Consider the following 21,636-nt stretch of genomic DNA (forward strand, 5'->3'; position numbering starts at 1 on the left):
CCTCTGAAAATGGCCAATCAGACACCAGAATGCCATCCAGGGCACATGACCTGTGGTCTGGCCACCTTTGGGTCCCCCCTGTTTGAGAATCTCACCTCTAACTGCAAACTAGGTGATACAGCTCCAGGGACAGAGAATTTATAAAAGCAGAAGTAAAGCGACTGCTAGCTGAGGGAATTATAGAGGCCAGCCAGTTAAGAGTGGGGAGAAACACTGGATGGTCATTGATTACAGCCAGACCATCAACTGATTCTCCTTATTGGACACCTACCTCCTCCCCCTCATAGCCAACATGTCTTCTCCACCATTGACCTCAAGTCGGTGTATCACCAAATCCTGACCCGCCCACAAGGCTGTCCATACACAGCATTTGAGGTTGAAGGCCGCCCCTACCATTTCCTTTGGGTCCCATTTGGCCTCATGAATGGATTGTCTGTGTTCCAGAGGGAGATAGACCGCATGGTGGATGTTCATAAACTGAAAGCAACATTTCCCTATTTGGACAATGTCACCATCTGCGGCCATAACTAGAAGGAACATGACACAAACCTGCAGAAATTCCTCACCATGGCTAAAGCCCTGAACTTGACATATAACCAGAAGAAGTGCATATTCTGCACTTATGTCTGGCAATGCTAGGGTATGTGGTGGAGCATGGCGCCATTGCCCATGATCCCGACCATATGCGCCCCCTCCTGGAACTTACACTGCCTCAAAACTTCAAGGCTTTGAAAAGGTGCCTGGGTTCTTTTCATATTATGGCCAATGGGTCCACAATTATGCAGACAAGGACCATTCCTACTGGAGCCCACCACATTTCCCCATCGGCAGATACCTGAAAGGCCTTAGAGAGCATGAAGATGAGATTGCCAAGGCGGCAATGCATGCCGTTAATGAATCCATTCTTTTCCAGGTGGAGACCGATGACTCTGACTTTGCCCTGGCTGCCACGCTGAACCAAGCAGGCAGGCCCGTGGCATTCTTTTCCCAGACCCTCCAGGGCCCCAAACTCAGGCACTTGGCCATCGAGAAGGAGGGTCAGGCCAATAGTGGAAACAGTGCACCACTGGAAGCACTATTTGGTCGGCAGAACAGAGAGCCATCGCATTCATGTTTAATAATAAACAGCGGGGGAAGATCAAAACTGACAAGATCATGAGGTGGAGAATTGAACTATCCACCTATAATTACAAGGTCTTGTACCAGCCTGGGAAGTTCAATGAGTCACCCGATGCCCTGTCCCGGGAAACCTGCGCCAGCCTCCAAGCCCTCCACGATAGTTTCTGCCACCCTGGGGTCACCACTTTGTGAGGGCCCACAACTGTCCCTATTCAGCTGAGGAGGGAGCTGACCCGTAACTGCTTAGTCTGTGTGGAGTGCAAGCTGCACTTCTATCAAGGCCACTCACCCCTTCAAGGGCCCCCTTCCATCCATGAATCAGAAAATTTATTTCTTTAATATCATGGGTGAATACTCACTATTCCGTCTGGATATGACCATGCCCACAGTCATCAAAGCCCTCCGCAACCTCTTAGCCTTGATCAGATACCCCAGTTATATTCCTAGTGATCGAAGGTCCTCATTCATAAGTGACAAGTTGCACCAAACTTTTTCTTACTAAGGGCATAGCCACAAGCAGCACCACCAGCTACAACCCCTGTGGGAATGGGCAAGTGGAAAGGGAGAATGATTTGGAGGGCAATCCTCTTGGCCCTCAAGTCAAAAGGGATGTCCGTCTCCCAGTGGCAAGGTCCTTCTGGAAACACTACATGCCACCAGGTCCATGCTGTGTACGGCTACGAACGCAACCCCACATGAAAAACTATCACCTTCCCCAGGAGGTTGGCATCGGGAACCACGCTGCCAGTCTGGCTGATGACCCAGGGCCAGAGCTACTCCGCAGGCATGTTAGGCATCACAAGTCAGAGCCGCTGGTTAAGGATGTACACCTCCTGTGTGCGAACCCCAATACGCCCATGTGCAGTACTAGGATGGGTGGAAAGGCATGAATCTGTCCAGGATCTGGCTTGCGAAGGAGTCCTGTCAGCGGAGCTGCATATGGGTGCCCCTGCCATCGACCAGCTGCTCCCTTGTATCTTGCCGACAAACGAGTATTCGAATCCACCACCACCAGCCCCCAGTCCTCCTCCCTTACCACCCCTATAACTACTAACTTAACCCCCAACATCCCCACACCCCTGAACCAGTTTGGACCAACACAGTTCACCACCCAGACATTCAGACTGCTATACAGGTCACGGTCCCACAGGAGGCATCAACTACGCAATCGGCGCTGCGGTGATCAAAGCGGCGGACAAAGCCACTGGACTGGCTGGATCTGTGAACTATAAAAGACTACATGAACTGTAAAAGACTACATGTTCCACTTCACCCTGCCAAACTTTATCTAAAAAGGGGTGAATGTGGTGAAATACAGCATTGCATGCATGACATTACCATACCATACAGGCTGGCCCGCTTCTGACACTGTAACTCCTCCCCATAAGATTCCCCAATAAAGGGTGAGTCACCCTACTCTCCCCCACTTCATACCAGGCTTGGAACTGGGCTGGCAGTATGTGAAAACGTGCCTGTTGTTTCAGGTTATTAAAGCCGTTAATCACTCACTTTGAGTCTGTTTGTGGTTATTGATTATGCATCAGTCTTAACCTATGTAACTTTTCCCTGTTACTCAGTTCTTCAAGTTTAAGCAACATCCTTGTAAACCTCCTCTACCCTCATTCAATTTTATTGATATCTTTCCTGTTATTAAGCGACCAAAACTGAACACAATACTCCAAATTTGCCCTCACCAATGTCTTATATAACTTTACCATAACATCCCAATTCCTGTACTCAATAATTTGATTTATGAAAGCCAATGTACCAAAAGCTCTCTTTATGGCCACTTTCAGGGAATTATGTATCTATATTCTGTAATGGAATATTTGGGAATGTTTTTGGGAGATAAATTGGTAATATTGGGGTAGGTTACATGCACACACTTTAAAACAGATCTTATTTGAAATACTGAAGAATTCATATTCAGTGACTTTACAGAAACTATGTAGAATGCTATGCACAATTCATAAGTAGGTGCTAATTGAAATGATGCCATGAAATGAATGGACTGGAGTCAGGTCGTCTGGGTTGGAAATTTTTGCAAGGCTTCTGACCTCTCTGCACAGTGCTCACTCAAAGTTCATTGAGAGGTTTGTATACCTAAAACAACAGATGGGAGCAGAAGACTAACTTTTATTGTTTGCTGGAGAAGGAGGGGGTTGTGCAAGTGAGAGAGAGAAGGACATGTGGCTGGCAGTTTAGAATCTCTGATGGAGAGAGAGAGACAGCTGAAACAAGCAGGAGAAGCTTGTTGGAACTGAAACAGAAGCTCCAGAGTGGCGGATGGCTGGAAGTGATGTTTCTCTTGGAATAAGAGGAACAGAAAGGAACTCTGCAGTAGCCTAAAACCTGGAGAACCCTGATGGGGCAAGTTTCATCAGCAAGACATTGAGGTGACTAATGGTGGTACCTCAGTTGTGGAAATCCTGGAACAACACATCTCTCTCTGCAAACCTACAAGAACCTTCCTGAGCAGTAAACATTTACTTTCGAGCACCAAAACCTGGTGAACTTTATACATGTTAAATTCTGTGCACAGTATAAGAATTGCCTGCAACCAGAGAACTTGGAAGAATGAGAAGTGAGATTGAACTGTGAACCAAATAATTTTTCTTAAATTTATACAAACATTACATACTCATGTGCTTAGAATGAGAAGGGGGTTAATTTGGGTAGTTAAATTTGATTCTGTTTTCATGTTTAAAGATAATTAAAAACAACTTTTGTTTAAATAACTACTTGTCGTGGTGAGTATCTATTGCTGCTGGGTTTTTGGCTCCTTTGGGCTCGTAACAATTCCCAGTCCGTCAGTTCTACTACACTCCTCAGTGCCCTTCTATTTACTGTGTATATCCTAACTTGTTTTGACCTTCAAAAATGTAACACCTCACATTTGTCTACATTAAACTGCACCTGCCATTTTGTAGTCTGGTCCAGATCTCTCTGCAAAGTTTAACAGCATTCCTCACTGACCACTACACTTTCAAATTACCACATTGATATAGATGACAAACAACAATGGGCCCAGCACCGATCCTTGAGATACATCACTAGTCACAGGCCTCCAGACAAAGAGGCAATCATCCACTACCATTCCCTGGCTTCTCCAATAAAGCTAATGTCAAATCCAATTTACTATCTCACCATGAATACCGAGCAATCCAACCTTCCTTGTCAAAGGCCTTACTAAAGTCCATGTAACCACATCCACAGCCTTTCCCTCATCATCTTTCCTGGTAGCCTCGATAAAAACAAGTTTTCATCCTATTTTTAATCCTTCAGGAAATAATCAGAAAACATTGAAAGCTCCATATTACTTTTATTTTTGTAAAATCTGGGGTCGGGGCTTTGCTGGTTATCAAAGCTTTCAAGAGAATTTTGGATAGGTTTCAAAAAGTGTCAAAGACTCTTGCCTAATCAAAAGATACTGAAACACAAACAAATAAATATTTTAAAAGTTCACAAATAGTAAAACACAAATTCAAGGAACACAAAGAAATGCAGTTAAATTCTATTAATACAAAAATTGTAACTCACCTAATACTTACCTTTGTCCATCATAGCTATTTTCTGTATTCCATGAATGAAGCGGCTATTCCTGCACTGAGTTCAACCACAGAGCAGTCAGAAAAAAAATGGCAAAAAGTGGCCAGCAACTTTACGATTTGAATGTTTCTGCAAACCCTGCCCGCAATCCTGCAACACTGGGATTAATCTTTCAAAACTGAAAGTACACCAAGTTAAAAAGCTATAGAGCATGAATGAAAAGATAATATGACACACTTACATCTCTTCTGGGGAAGGTGCTTAGTAGTTTATATTCATCCCTTGGGAAGCCTTTTGAAGCCACAAAATCAAAGACAACTTGGAGTCTGTTGCTTGCTAAGAAACGTCGCTCAAAGAATTCCCCACGCGGTGTTCTGATACGTAGTTTACTGACAAGTTCAGTGCTCTCCTCTCTTGGCTCAGGAGGTAATGACTGCTCAAGGGACAACCGAATAGCCTGGACAAATAACAAAAAGACCTGAGCAAGTCCTCAAACAAATGTAAGCACAGAGATCAGCTTTCCACTGACCTTAAGGAAAAATAAGGATCTGGTCAAAGGTGTCCCTTTGCCTATTTAAGTTATGGGATTTATATTACACTTGTTGACAAAAGAACAATATACAAAGTGATTTACTGTACTTTCAAACAAAATTATGAATTGTAACAATGGATTTATTTTCACTATTTTTTAATATAAAGATGAACCCTGAAGGCAGCTTCAATCCATTTTTGTCTTTTCCATTTATTAAGTGCTATTCAGATAATTAAACAATATGGTTATAAATTAAATGATCAAGACTGCAACCATATTTATTAAAATCTAATCAAAATGTATTCACAAATACTTCCAAATTTGTGTTACATTAAATTGAACTTGTTCCTGCAAATAAAGGTCACTCAAATAGATATTTCTTCATCTTCAGCAACATCTTCATGTTCTTATTTTTACTGATCATACATTATCATCAACTTTGTCTAAAACTTTAGTTCTGTTTACAGAGCCAACAAAGCCTGACCCATTTGCCACATTCAACTCATATCCCTCTAAACATTTCCTTTCTATGTAGTTGACTGGAATCCTTTTAAACATTACAACTAACCCCACCTTTACTACTTCCTCAGGCAACTTTTTCCATATACCCACCTCCTTCTGTGAAGGAGGTACCCTTTAGATTCCTTTTAAATCTTTCCCCTCGCACATTATTTATGCCGGGGTGGCCCAACTAGCTTAACATAAGAGCCATATACGATGAGCTTCAGATATTTGAGAGCCTCAAGACATGAAAAATATTACATACACACTTATCTTCATGCATATTTTGTTAGTTTTTTAATATAAATATTAATAAATTCATGCACATAATATTTATTTATGCATGTAGTTTTAAAACTGCTCATTTGCATTAGTTTCAATACTGAAAAGTACACGTATATATACCAAATATTTTCAAAATCCTGACTGCTTTTCTATGGACATTTCTGCCCAAGTAAGCATGAGAGGCTGCCTCATTAAATATATTTTAGATACAGCAAAATAGATTTTTGCATGGTAGGGGAATTAAGGGTTATGGGGGAAAGGCGGAGCTGGGTACATGGCCACATTAGCTGTGATCTCACTGAATGTGAGAACAGGCTCAACGAGCCAGATGGATGACGCCTTCTACTGCTTCTGAGGTGTTCTTTTTAGGAACTCTGCTGCTACTGGCCTCTGCAGATACCCACACCATTGCAGTACCCACAGACAAATGCAAGTTGCAAGAAGCAACCTGATGCAAAGCTACCCTCCGCTTTGTTCTTCCCAGTCACCGATGGAATAGGGAGAGTGGCTGCTGGTAGCGGATGCTAGGATATGGAGTGGTCTAATCACTGCGCTGCCTGGTGCTAACTCTCCATCTGATGAGGCCAGGGCTTGCCGTGGCCACTGACAGGATCTTCACTGTTGCTGCCAGCTCAGCTCTGTCCTGGCTTGATGCCTGGATGAGGTTCTCATTGGGGACACCCTCCAGCCTCTCCTCCATCATCTTGCTTTCCCCCCCCCACCCAACTACCCCCCCACTACCCCCTTCCCCCGCCCGCCACCAGAGTGCCTGCCTTGGACAGACATCCCACATCTGGGGCAGGCCATGTCTCTTCGGAGATCCTCTGGCCCAAGCCCCACTTCCTGACCTCTCCGAACACTCCCTGCAGAGGACCTCAGCTATGACCAACCTTCCTACCACACACCTCAAATTGGTGGCACTTTACTGTGGTGTGGCTTGGCCTGAGTGAGGAGTGAGGAGAATCCAACTCTGGCACATGCTGCTCGCTCTGTTCCTCTGCAGGGGCTGCTCCTCCAGCCTTGGTTGTGATAATCCCTGGACCCCCTGGTCTGGCTGCAGGGATTCTGAGTGTCCCGGGCGGCTTTGGAAACGCTAGCATCTCCTCCAGCCAACATATTTCTGCGAGCCACACATTGCATGTCAAAGAGGCACATGTGGCTCGCAAGCTGTGGTTTGGTCACTCCTGATCTGAGCCCTCATGATTTTATAAGGCTTTGTTCCATGATTTTATAAGACTTTGTTCCAGCAAGTCTCTCTTCCTCTTACATCTGCATTAACTTCAGGTCAACAAACTCCCAAGCTTGGCTCTTCTCACTTTCATACCCTGCCGTATGTTTCTTGGAAAAGTTGCACAGGCTTTTCTTATTAATCCATTTTTCCATGCTGTCGTGTCCTGTTCACATTACCAAGATGGGATATCTACAGGCTCCTTGACTGCAAAGGCAAATAGCTCAGCTTCTCCTACAGCATTATTACATAAAATGTACAATTTTAAAAGCATGATAATCCAAGGAGTCATTCTTGAACTAGGAATTTAATCCACAGCAAACATCGCGCACACACATACACACAAACAGCTAGAATAGTGCCAAGGTTCCTATCTGCTCTTCCATATTGCCAGTCCTTTCTATTTCCTCTGTTCTTTGCTCACCTAATTCTACTACTGCTAAATGCTCCTCCTCATTCTTGGTTTCCCTTCTAAACACCCTGTATTCTTGCATCCACTCCTATCTGCTATACTACATTTCTCTCCACCCATCTCTATTTTTCTTTCCACCTATCTCTATTTTTCTCTCTACTCATCTCTCCACTCATCTCTCTCTATTTTTTCTCTCCACCAATCGCTCTGCATACTTGCAACACAGCCTAGATGCTTTTTCAAAATGTTATTGCTTCAAATGCATGGATGCACACAACCCACACATCCAGCAACATGATAAATGATACTGAACATGGAACATAGAGCTTTTTGAAGATCATAAATATTAATTCAGATCATTCAGATTGATTCCATTTATATACTGTCAGTTCCGAACATTACCATTCTCCAAGGCTTCTCAGTACCACATAAATTGACAAAGAAGGTCTGTCAAGGGTAAAACTTTGTTCTACAAAACAATTACATTGATAATGTTAATAATATTAAGGTAGAATAAATACCAAGCTGAACAAACAGCCATTTAGCGAGTAGAAAAACAAATAAATGAAAATCCTTTATTCCTGCATAGAACATCTACAGCTGTATCTGAAAATTAGTAATTAAACAAAGGTAGTGAATAAATGGACACTATTGTACGAGAAGCAACAAACTGTCGGCAAGATCCAAGCATTAAAAAAAAGCAGACTCGTTGACTAGGTAGTCAAAGCCTTTTAAAGTCTATTTCTGAAGGTAAACATCTCGTATTGCATTCGCTTTTTAACAAGTAAACTCATCCAGATGCATTTATATTTTGGCCTAAATGCATCATTACAGAAATAATAAGTTCAAGTTTCAAAACTACATTACCTTTGATAGCATTTCTAAGCCTGGTTGCACATAAATGTACTGATTAAAAAAAAAGATTGGTTCATTATCGAAAAAATTGTTTTAGATGACCCATCTAACAAAAGGCAATGCAAGCTAACTACTATTTTGTAGTCAAGTATTAGCATAGAACATAACACCATGTATGAACTGATGTAATTACAATATTTGTTGTTCAGAAATAAATAATATTCAGAAGCTAGTTATACTCTTAGCTTTGAAACAGGTGCAAAACAAAGCCAACTTTGATGTTCCATGAGATTATAAACTGTAAAAACTGATGTTTTTAAAAAAAATTAAAATCTTCTCAACATTTGAGCTGCAGCAGGAGAGCTATATTTTAAGAAATAATGTGTATATCCTTACCTAAATTGGCACAATTGTAGTTAGGTTCATTATTGTTTCTCAAGTCACATGCCAGTATACAGTTATTGGGTGAACAGCAATTGATTCCTGCTATGTAGATTGAAAGTGCCATCACAGGTAGATAGGTTTGTAAAGAGAGCTTTTGGCACATTGGTCTTCATATATCAAAGCATTGAGGATAGTTAAGATGACATGGTCAAATTGTACAAGACATTCGTGAGATAGGTTAGGACTTTAAACCTGAAGCATAGAAGAATGAAGGAAAATTTGATCGAGATATACAAAATTATGATGGGTATGGATGGAGTAAATGCAAGTAGGCTTTTTTCACTGAGGTTAGGAGCAATTAAAACCAGAGGACATGGGTTAAGAGTGAGAGGTGAAAAGTTTAAAGGGAACATTTGGACCAATATCTTTACCCAGCAAGTGGTGGAAATGTGGAAAGAGTTACTAGCTGAATTGGTAAATGCAGGCTCAATTTTAACATTTAATAAAATTTTGTACAGGTACATGGATGTGAGGGGCATCAAGGGTTCTAATCCAGGGGCAGGTCAGTGGGACTAGGCAGAATAATAGTTTAGCACAGACTAGGAGGGCTGAAGAGCCTGTTTCTGTGCTGTAGTGTTCTATGGGGAATTCTATTGTTTTAAGATTACCTCCTTAAGGGTCTGAATCACACAATATTGATAATGAGCTATCAAAGGAAATTTTGAATAAATATAAACTTCATAGTTTCAACACAATTTAAGTTTGCTGATTGGAATCCACATTTATGCTAATTGGCTTCCATGTTGATTATTTTGTGATATTCTGAAAAAATGGGTGTTATATTTACACAGAGAAAATTAATGTAATTTTTTTAAAGCAAGCAACAAACACAAATAACATGTACAGCAGAAAATCAAACAAAAGATGTTAAACAGGGAAATATCAAATTTAGGGTTAAGTATTAAATAGCAGTAGCCATCAAGAATGCTTATTCTTAATGCATGTTATAATAATTGACTGCATTTATTATTTCTTCAGTAAGTTCATGTCAAAGCAGTAACCAAAATTCCACCTAAAACACTCAGGATGTTTAATTGGAACTCCTCTCGAAATTCCACCAACTTAACAGAAAATAGACTTTCAAACTGAATTCCAAAGTGAGCACCTTTTAAACAATACAAATTACAAAAGACTTCAGGAGCTAATCCTTCCACATCTGTCCCACTCAATTCACTTCTGAATCATGGTCTTGTTCACTGCTTGGAGATCACTACATTTATGAGACAGCCATGGCAGCCAGACTCCAAATTTGATCCAAGCTGCAAATGCTAAGTTGTGCGAAAACCTGCAGGGGCTACGGTATATAATCCAGAAGAATGTGAAATGCTACTTTCATAAATGGTGCTGTACCTCAGGTTTTCTTTGAGATTTGTTGGCACATTAAGAGGTTGGGGCAGAAAATTAAAGTGACAGGTAACCATGGTCACACAGGGGTTCTGCAATGTGACCCAATCTCTGTTTGGTTCCTTCACAGGACATTGAATCAAAAAGCAGGAAATACGATATACTTATTGAAAGTCAAAATTGGCATTCACAATAAAAGGAATGTTTGGGGACCTGCAATATTGACAGGAAGCCATACAAGGGTAGAGGCTTTTTATGGTTCTTAATCTTTGCCACATCTGCTCAGATGATGTTACCAGTGCTTCTGATGAATTTACTTTTCCCTGAATTGAGGAGTTCTCTTCACTATAGGTGCTGGTGCCCATTCCATTTCTTGGCATGTTTTTCTCAACCAGGTGCACAAGGGATACAATCACTACCAAATAAATCCATCTTCCACCATAATGTGACCACCAAGCATGACTTCAATCCCTTCTTTATCATTATGAGGGAATCTTCCCTATAAAACACCCGGGTCTATTTAAATATTTCTAACATCCACTTATTTATCATTCCAATTGACACCACCTATGAGCTCATCTTCTGTTTCAATTTTGTCCCACTTATATTCTCATCTTAAATCAGGATTAAAATCTTTTCTGCTTTTTACTTTCATACAGTTTTGTTCTTTCCTTTCACTGATTCTGTAATTGCTTGCAAGAAACCCTTTAAATCACAAATGTTTTCCATTTCTATTCAAAGTTCATCAACCAAAAATGTTTTAACTCTCTTTCCACAAATGCTGACTGACCTACAGTTCATTTCCAGGATTATCTATTTCTATATTTCAAGCACTGTTTATCCTTGTTAATTGCAACTTGAAAGAGTACTGTCTGGGAAGTATTCGAATCAAGTTCAAGAATAATTATAGTAAAAGTCATTTATATTTCTGCTGGAGAAGCTGTCCTGGTGGGGACTCAACACCCCTCTCCATAACTGGATTCTGGACTTCCTAACAGAAAGACCACAGTCTGCACAGATTGGCGGCAGAAAGTCGAGCACCATCATGCTGAACACTGGCCACACCTCACAGCTGTGTGCTCAGTCTGCTCCTGTTCACGCTATTGACCCACAACAGCAATGCCAGATCTAGTTCTAGCAGAGTCATCAAGTTTACAGATGACCCAACAGCAGTTGTTCTCATCAGCAACAATGAGGAGTCGATATACAGAGAAGAGGTAGTAAATCTCATGTAATGGTGCAATAACAACAACCTGAGACAAAGGAGATGATTGTGAGACTTCAGGAGGACCAGGGATGAGCACCCTCCACTACACATTAATAGCTTAGTAGTGGAGAGCACAAAGTTCCTCGGAGCCAACTTAAGAATTGACCCATCCTGTATACGTAACAATCTCCTCACTTGTCAGGAAGGCACAACAGCGACTGCACTTCCTGAGAAGGATGAGGCAGGCAAGGCTAAGGGCCATCATTCTGTCAACTTTCTATAGGAGCTCTATTGAGGGCATCCTGGCTGGCTGCAGTAGAGCAGAAAAGTATGGTTGCAGTAGAGCATCAGATCAGAGGTCAATTCACAGGAGCATAAAAGAGGTAGGGAAGATCACTAGGGTCACCTTCTCCTCCACACTCCCCATCAATGTGATTCATCGGGATTGTTGTTTAAAAGAGGACTTGCAAAACCAGGGAAGGCCCCTACCATCCCACACACAGCTTCTTCCAGCTAATCCCATTGGTAAAGAGACAAAGAATTATCAGAGCTAGAGGAACAGCTTCTTTGTCAGGTTGTGCTGGTAAAATTGGATGACAAGTAAACTTGAGCTTGAACTAAAAGGAATAATCAGGCCATTATCAAGAGGTTAATGCTCACATGAGCCAGCTCCAGGAATATAGTCCAATTATTCTCAGTTATCCATTATAAAATAATTGGATTGAAATTCTTTATAATATTCCTTGCTTCAATGGCATTACACCATGAGGTCTATAAAACAGAGGTTTGCTTCTCGTGTGGGCTTTTATCAGAAATGATGCATATACATAATAGAAATTGAACCAGGTTCAAACAGGTTATTGAGTTACATCAGTCAGGTGATAGTTCATTCACATGTGATGAAATTATTTGCTTTCCACTGACAATAACTCCTGAACCAAATAATTAAACAGAATGAAGTCACCTGCAATCAGTCTTGGGAAGGAAACTGAGCACTGACTCATAATGACTCACCATGACTTATAATAACTCTCTAATACACTAGTATCTATTTTTATCATATTTAAAATACCTCTTTTTAGTCTCAATAATTTGTTAATAAAATTTTCCATTTTGAACTCTTCAAACAGAACATTCAATTGTATAAAATTGTTTCTGCAGTACACATTAATTCCCAAATTAAAACTCAATAATTCATAAAAGAGTCATAATCTTTGGTTAAATCTTATCTTATAATGACACAGGAGCCTATTCAGCCCATTGGGTCCATGCTGGCTCCTCAGGGAGCAATCTCATGAATCTCATTTTCCCATATTTAGTTTTCCCTTATAAAACTAAAATAAATGCTCATGAAGCCAACACCATCTCCATCCTCATCACTTCTGGTCATCTCCCTCCCATAGCCTCCAACCTAATTTTCTCCCATACCTGCAATGACTGTTTCTACCTTTTACGCAAGATACATAATCCCAACCATCCTGGTAGACCCATTGTTTCTGCTTGCTCTTTCCCCTCCAAAGTAATTTCATCTTACCTTGACTCTAGCTTTTCTCCCACAGTTAAATCCCTCCCCAACTACATCAGCGATACCTCACATGCCAGCTTCACATCTTCAATTACTTCAGATTACCCAAACTGGACCGCCTCATCTTCATGATGGATATCCAATCCCTTTCTACCTCCATCCCCCATACAGAAGGTCTTAAAGCACTTCGCTTCTTTCTGGACCAGAGTCTTTACCAGTCATCCTCTACATGGCAGAACTTGTCCTCACTCTAAACAACTTCTCCTTTAACTCATCTCACTTCTTTCAAATCAAAGGAGTAGCTATGAGCAGCTGCATGGGTCCCAGCTATGCCTGCCTTGTTGTGGGCTTTGTGGAGCAATCCATGCAGCAAGCCTACACAGGTAAGGCCCCTCAACTGTTATATTGATGACTACATCGCGGCTGCCTCATACTCCCACAATGACCTCATCAACTTCATTCACTTCGTGACCAACTTCCACCATGATCTCAAACTCACCTGGTCCCTCTCTGACAGACTCTCCCCTTCCTGGATCCCTCTGTCTCCGTCTCGGGAGACAAACTTTCCACCGATGTACTACAAACCTAGCAACTCCCACAACTACCTTGAACATACTTCCTCGCATCCTGTCCCCTTCAAAGATTCTATTCTCTTCTCATATTTCTCCGTCTCTGCCGCATTTGTTCCCAAGATGAGATCTTCTAGTCCAGAACTTCAGAAATGTTTGCCTTCTTCCACAAACATGGCTTCCCCTACACCACCATCATCTCTGCCCTCACCTGCATCTCTTCTGTTTCCTGTTCATCTGCTCTGGCACCCTCTGCCACCAGATGCAACAAATACAGGATTCCCCTTGTCCTCACCTACCATCCCACCAGCCTCCGCATCCAACATATCATCCTCTGGAATTTCTGGCACTTACAAAAGGATCCCACTACTAGACACATCATCTCCTCTCCTCTCTTCTATGCCTTTTATAGGGACCACTCCCTCCATGACTCCATTGTGCACTCATCCCTCCCCACCAATTGCCCCAGCAGCACCTTTCCCTATAGCTGCTGGAGGTGCCATGTCTGCACTCACTCACACCTCCTTCCTCACCACCCTGCTTCAGATCACCTCAAAACTGGCCTTTCAAGTTGAAAGAACACTTCACTTGTGTATCCACAGAATTGATTTACTGCATCCAGTGCTCCCTTTGTGGCCTTCTTTACATCAGAGAAACTGGGTGCAGACTGGGAGATCACTTCACTGAGCACCTTTGCTCTGTCCACACCAGTGACTGAGTCCTCCCAGTGGCCAACCATTTAAGTTATGCGTCACACTCCCATACTTTGTCCATGGCCTCGTATCTTACCAATTTGAAGAACAACTCCTGATTTTCTGTCTGGGCTCTTTCCAGCTGATGGCATTAACATTGACTTTTCCAATTTCTGCTAACCTGCTCTCCTTTCCCCCTCTCTTCCCTTTCCGCCTCCTCCCATTCCCCCTGTCAGCTCTCCATCCCTTCCCTCTCTATTCACCTAGCTATCCCTCCTCTCTTTGCTTGCTGCTGTCTCCAACTCCTGCCTTTGCGACCATGCCTCACCACCTTGCTCTTTTATTCAGATGCCTGCTGACATTTTTCCATACCATGATGAAAGGCTCAAGCCTGAAACATTGGTTTATGGATTTTTATCTTTGCTATATAAAGGACACCTGCTAACTTTCTCTAATATTGTGTTTTTACTTCAACCACGGTGTCTGCAGATTTTTGTGTTTTCCTTTTGCCCCTACAATTTACTCCCTCTCACAAGTGCCAATTCTATTTTTTTCTCTATGAACATGCATTAACAACATGTCATTGGACTATGGGAGGAAACTCACATAAGCATGGAGAGAACATGTAAATTACCACTGAAAATAAAAAAAATAGACATTTATTTCACCTAAAAAACAAACTAAAGCATTCAATGTGAGCAATCTCATTGGAGATGCAGTTGAGAAAATAAATATAATTACTTCTATCTGCTTCAGATAATCAAGAAGAGAAAATTCGCTGTACAAGTTAGCTGTCACATTTTGCATTATATAAGTGATTGAACTTCAGACAAATGAGGTTGATGAGTTGCAGTTACAAAAACTATTTGGTGGTGATAATTAGTTCAATAAGCAGCATCGGTCAGTAAATATTGATAGAATGTTCAACACAGCCAGAAGGCAGCACTGAAACACCATTACTGTTTTGGCTACCATCTGAATGCATCATATTTCATCTGCCCAAAAATGTTCCAGCTGGTGCTCCTGTCTGAGGCCAGAAAACTGGATCACAGTATGTGGGTTGAAGGAGAGACACATTGGTCCCACTTAGCCATACAAAATTTAGGAGATGAAGGATGGGATACTAAATCAGGGAAGCTTTTTATTATTGGTAAAGACAAGGGTGGAGAAGAAAAGAGAGATCAGGTATCATAGGGAAGGAACAAGTGATGGGTGACATTCAGTGAAGGGAGTTGCAGAGCGGGTGGCAATTTAGTTAAATATTTTATTAACATTCAGGGCTTCCAAGTCAGTAATCAGGATTAAGAGCAGGTTCTCCCAGGTGTGTAATGCTCCAAAATGGCAAAAAAACAGGCCCAACTAGTATAAATAGAGAAATACTGGTTCCATTGGAAGATTCAAGAAACAGACAAAGATCTTGGGTGACATTAAGAAAACTTAAAACTCAGTGGGAGTAGCTAAAATCAAGAATATCAAACTGAAAGTGTGGATGCAGATTAATTGTGACCTTCAGAATGAATTGGTTAAACATTTGAAGGTTGAAATAATTCCAGGGCCATTGGAGACAGAATTGTCATACTGAAAATACCGACTCACAGGGGTGAGTGGCACTTTATGTGCTGTAATTATTTTGATTTTATGATGTTAAATAGGTATGAGTAAGTAAAAACAGAATTTCTGAATGTATTGGACTGTCTGTTTGGGAGCAACTGGAAATGAATTTATTTTATTACTGTCACAAATACCAAAATACAGTGAAAAGCTTGGTATTGCATGGTCTGTATGCAGATCAAACCATACTTAAGTAAAGCAGTTAGTGCAATTAAGCAGAGCATATTTTAAAACAAGTCAAAAAGCATAGGGGAGAGTGCAACTAGGATAAGGTACAGGATATAGAAAAATAAAGTTAAACATTTTTTTCCTTTATTTGCTCCTGTGCTCCACATTTTAAAATTTGTAATCAACCAATTCACATGATTAAAGTCCACATTCCAGATTTTATTCAAGGTTTTTTTGTATACATTTTGGTTTTACCATTTAGAAATTACAGTACTTTTTGTACAAAGTCCACTCATTTCAAGGTACCATAATATTTGGGTCATAGCAATGGTATGCATATTAAAGTAGTCATGTGTAGTACTTTGTTGCATGTTGCAAGTATTTCTCTATTGCTTGAAGTCTGTGATTCATACACATCACCAGAGGCTGAGTATCTTCTCTGGCAATGCCAGGCCTCTACTTCAGCTCCTGCTTGTTTGGGGGATTTTTCTCTTAAGTTTTCTCTTCGGCATATGGAAGGCATGCCCAATTGGATTTAGATCGGGAGAATGACTTGGCAATGACTTTCCAGTTTTTAGTTTTCAAACACTCCTTTGTTGCTTTAGCAGTATATTTAGGATCGGCTCCGGCCGTTGTCATACCCACACTCCTGTTCGGCTCCGAATCATGGGTCCTCTACCGGCACCACCTACGGCTCCTAGAACGCTTCCACCAGCGTTGTCTCCGCTCCATCCTCAACATCCATTGGAGCGCTCACACCCCTAACGTCGAGGTACTCGAGATGGCAGAGGTCGACAGCATCGAGTCCACGCTGCTGAAGATCCAGCTGCGCTGGATGGGTCACGTCTCCAGAATGGAGGACCATCGCCTTCCCAAGATCGTATTATATGGCGAGCTCTCCACTGGCCACCGTGACAGAGGTGCACCAAAGAAAAGGTACAAGGACTGCCTAAAGAAATCTCTTGGTGCCTGCCACATTGACCACCGCCAGTGGGCTGATAACGCCTCAAACCGTGCATCTTGGCGCCTCACAGTTTGGCGGGCAGCAGCCTCCTTTGAAGAAGACCGCAGAGCCCACCTCACTGACAAAAGGCAAAGGAGGAAAAACCCAACACCCAACCCCAACCAACCAATTTTCCCTTGCAACCGCTGCAATCGTGTCTGCCTGTCCCGCATCGGACTGGTCAGCCACAAACGAGCCTGCAGCTGACGTGGACTTTTTACCCCCTCCATAAATCTTCGTCCGCGAAGCCAAGCCAAAGATATTTAGGATCATTGTCTTGCTGTAGGATGAAGCACCATTCAGTGAGTTTGGAGGCATTTGCCTGAACCTGAGCAGATAAGATGTTTCTACACACCTCAGAATTCATTTTGCTACTGCCATCAGCAGTTACATCATCAATGAAGATAAGTGTCCCAGTAACTATGACAGTCATACATACTCAAGCCATAACATCCCCACACCATGTTTCACAAATGAGGTGCTATATTTTGAATCTTGGGCAGTTCCTTTACACCTCCACACAGGTTAATCTTGGTCTCATCAGTCTACAAGACTTTTTTTTCCAGAATTCTGCAGACTCTTTTAAACACTTACTAGCAAACTATAATCTGGCTGTTCTGTTTCTGTGGCCAACTAGTAGTTTGCATCTTGTCTCTGTATTTCTGCTCATGAAGTCTTCTGCAGACAATCGTCATTGACATTCACACCTGGCTCCTGAAGAGTGTTTCTGATCTGTCGGACAAGTGTTTGGGGATTTATCTTCATTATGATGAGAATTCTTCCGTCATCAGCAGTGGAGATCTTCCAGGCCCTTTGTGATTACTGACATCACCAGTACATTCTTGCTTTTTAATGATGTTCTAAACTGTTGATTTTGGAGTTTGAGTGATAACTCTTACTCTTTGATTCTTGTTTTTCAGTCCTCATAACGGCTTCTACAACTTTGATTGGCACAACTTTGATCCTCATGCTGAAGAATGGCAACTACGGACTCCAAAAGTGATCAAAAGCTTAGAAGCAAGCAAAGAAACAATCAAACATACCTGAGTACTCACATACAAGTGTAAAGTCAAATGTCGCAGACATTATGGTGCCCTGCAATGATGGAAATTATGTATAAAAAGTGCTGCAACTTCTACATGGTCAAACCAAAATGTATGCAAATAGCCTTGAATAGAATCTGGAATTTGCACTTTAATCACATATGAGTTGTTTTATTACAAACGTAAAAATGTGGAGCACGGAGAAAATAAAGGAAAAAAAAGTGTCTTTGTCCCTTCCTCCTTCAGCTGCACAAAAACGTACAAAGTTTAGTTCACATACACTTACCTCTCGTTCTTCCTCTTGTTCTTTTCGAATCTGTTCTTGACGCACTTGCTCTGCTATTTCTCTTTCTTGTGCTTCTCTCTAAAGAGCAAATAAATTTAGAGTTTAAACACATTGAATTAAAAGTAATTTAAAGAAAAAGTTGAAGAATATTTTATCATTGATTCCTCATTTAATAATTTAGTTTTAATAAAGGTACAGAAATTCCTTATCAATGTTGATTTATTTAACATGTATTTTTTTCATATTTGCATTAAGATAAAAGTCTGTATTTTGTGGAAAGCAATGAGCCACTGCTGTGTAAGTTCTCACATACTTTTTTGCACATTCCCTGTTGAGAACCTATCTGGTGAGGTGACACTAACACCAGTGAAAGGCCAGGTACCAAGGCAGGTTTCCCTTGCATCAATCCAGTCATGCTGGGGAGCAGAGTGGGGAGTAGGGATGGGTCAACCAAGAATTGCTGCAAAAAAATGACAGCTGGCTCACCCATAGCCTTGGCCTTTCTAAGTGTCAAAAACATTTCAAATGTAAATAATCTGCTTATACAGTTGAAAGGTGAAAAACTGCCACTTAAAGCAGTGTAATAGCTACATTTTGGGCAATATTGACAGCAAATCCCATACAGAACAGTTTGATTCACAAAATTTAAAAAAAATGGAACACTGAAAAGAACGTAAAAATTCGAATAAACTCCAACTGTTAAGAGAATCTAAATTCAAACAGTTAATCCTTTTTATCCACTCTCCTCCTATGAGTCAAAACAAGAACTCTCTATGCCAGTGTTAAGTATTCAAGAATTTCTGCTTTACAGAATTCCACCACAGGATTTCGTATCTATAGTACTTAAGGTATAGACACATAACTCATAGATCTCACATGATTGATATCAAACAAAAATTGACAATAAGCCAGTTATTAGGAGAAATGACGAGTGCTCAACCAAAGAACTGAATTTTAATGAGGTCTACAGATGTGAAAAGTATTGAAGCAGAGAATTTCAAAGGGGAGTTGCTAACTCAGTTCTCCAGTGACTAAGTTTGAGTCTGACCTCTGGTTCTGACTGTGAGAGTTTGAATGGTAGTCCTGAGATCCCATGGAGTTCTCCTTTATACTCAGATTTACTCCCATGTCTCAAATACATGCAGTCTGGCCACTGCTCATGAGGGGTAGGTGAGGAGCAGAATCTAAGGGGGGGGGGGAATTGATGAGAATGAGTGAAGTGCAAAATAGGTTGATATATCTGGAGAGTAAAGATAGGTTGGACATGGCCATCTCAATGATTATGAGTTACCAATGGTGGATCAACTAAAAGTGTGAATATGATAAATCCTTGGGGGTACAGGGATGAAGGAGATTATGGAAGTTAGGAGATCATTGTACAGCACAGAAATTGGTTCTTCAGCCCACTGACCTGGGCCAACTTGTGTGCATAAATTCCATATCCCTTCATGCCATCTGTATCTAAGTATCTGTCAAAATGCATTTTAAATGTTGTTACTGTTTCTGACTCCACTACCTCCTCTGGCACTCAGTTCAAATACCAACTACTCTTTATAGGAAAATTTACCCTGAGGCATTCTTTAAACTCCTCCATTATAACTTGAACTATGCCCTATAGTTTTAGACACTCCTTCTATGGGAATCAGGCACTGACTATATATCCTCTCTATCCCCTCTCGTGATTTTATATACAGGCAGTCCCTGAGTTATGAATAAGATCTGTTCCTAAGTCTGTCTTTAAGTCGAAGTTGTAGGTAAATCAGAACAGATACAATATGGTTCTTAGTGTCAGTTAGTTAAATGTTGGTCTTAGTATATAGTATATATTTTACCTTTCTATGCATATACAACTACTGGAGTTAAATTCTTGAAGTAGGCATCAAGGGATTGTACAGAGCTTTTCTCTTTTTCATCGTACATAACCTTGTAGCAGCTGAGGCCCTCGGTAAACTTTGGTGAACCTCTCTGTATTAGGATCTTGCTTCTCTAACTTTGCCATCTCTACTTCTAAGGAAAAAAAGGCTTCAGCTAACTCTTTTGTCAAAAACATTTAGGGATATTAATGATTTAGATTGTCCTTTTACAGAATTGGAATTAAAGGAAGCATTGCAATCAATGTCAGGAGGAAAGTGCCTGGGTGAGGATGGGTTTACAGTAGAATTTTATAAAGAATTTAATAATTTGTTGTTTCTGGTTTATATGAAAGTTTTGAAACAGGCAACTGAGGTGGGTTCATTTCCAGAATCGTTTTCGAGGGCGTTGATTACTGTTATTCCAAAGAAAGATAGAGATCCATTAAAAGTGTCTTCTCATCAACCAATATCATTATTAAATGTAGATTATAAAATTGTTGTGAAAGTATTAGCTAACAGACTGGTTAATTATTTGCCAAAATTAGTACATGTTGATCAAGCTGGATTTATAAAGGGTTGATACTCAGTTGATAATGTCACTAAATTGATTTCTATAATTAATGCTGTTAGACAACAAGCTCATCAACCAATGATAGTGGCGTTAGATGCAGAAAAGGCTTTTGATAGGGTTGAGTGGAAATTTTTATTTATGGTTTTAGAAAAATTTCAATTTGGACTGATTTTCACTATTTGGGTTAAAGCTTTATATACTAATCCTACAGCAAAATAATGATGAATGGTCTGATTTAATTGGCTTTTACATCTACTAGGCAAGGCTGTCCTCTTTCATCAGCGTTGTTTGCATTAGTAATAGAACCTTTAGCTCAAGCTGTTAGGCAAAATTTGGATATTAAAGGTATTAAAGTAGGTGAATAAGAATCTAAGATTAATTTGTTTGCTGATGATGTTTTAATATATTTAACATATCCTAAAGAATCTTTGAGGATGCTGAAAAATTTATTACATCAATATGGCATACTGTCAGGTTATAAGGTTAACTGGGAGAAGAGTGAAATATTGCTGATATCAAATGAGGATTATTTAGATTGTAGACAGATTACTGAATTTAAATGGTCTGATAAGATTAAATATTTAGGGGTTATAGTTAATAAAGATTATCACAACTTATATATTTTGAATTATATGCCTTTGTTGAATAAGATTAAAATTGATTCACAGAAATGGAAAGATTTGCCATTAACTAATTAGGAGAGCAAATTGTATAAAAATGAATATTTATCCTCATATACAATATCTTTTTCAATCTATTCTATGTGGGATTCTAAAGACATTTTTTACAGAATTAAATAAAATAATTTGATTATTTTTATAGAAGGGTAAATTATCTAG

The 21,636-nt window shown here is 40.5% G+C and overlaps 1 protein-coding gene across 3 annotated transcripts in view; it reads right to left on the minus strand.

Annotated features, from left to right (window-relative positions):
• faf1 (Fas (TNFRSF6) associated factor 1) overlaps nt 1-21,636 on the minus strand; it is a 332,733-nt gene that overhangs the window by 13,915 nt on the left and 297,182 nt on the right. For 2 of the 3 annotated variants that reach the window (XM_069938592.1, XM_069938593.1), the window contains exons 17-18: nt 18,374-18,451; nt 4,910-5,125 (exon numbers count right to left, since the gene is read on the minus strand). In XM_069938592.1, coding sequence (XP_069794693.1) covers nt 4,910-5,125; nt 18,374-18,451 — 294 coding nt within the window. The remainder of the gene's footprint in view (nt 1-4,909; nt 5,126-18,373; nt 18,452-21,636) is intronic. The other variant, XM_069938594.1, reaches the window with a different exon arrangement.

This window comes from Narcine bancroftii, chromosome 5 (assembly GCF_036971445.1).
Source record: "Narcine bancroftii isolate sNarBan1 chromosome 5, sNarBan1.hap1, whole genome shotgun sequence".
Lineage (NCBI taxonomy): Eukaryota > Metazoa > Chordata > Chondrichthyes > Torpediniformes > Narcinidae > Narcine > Narcine bancroftii.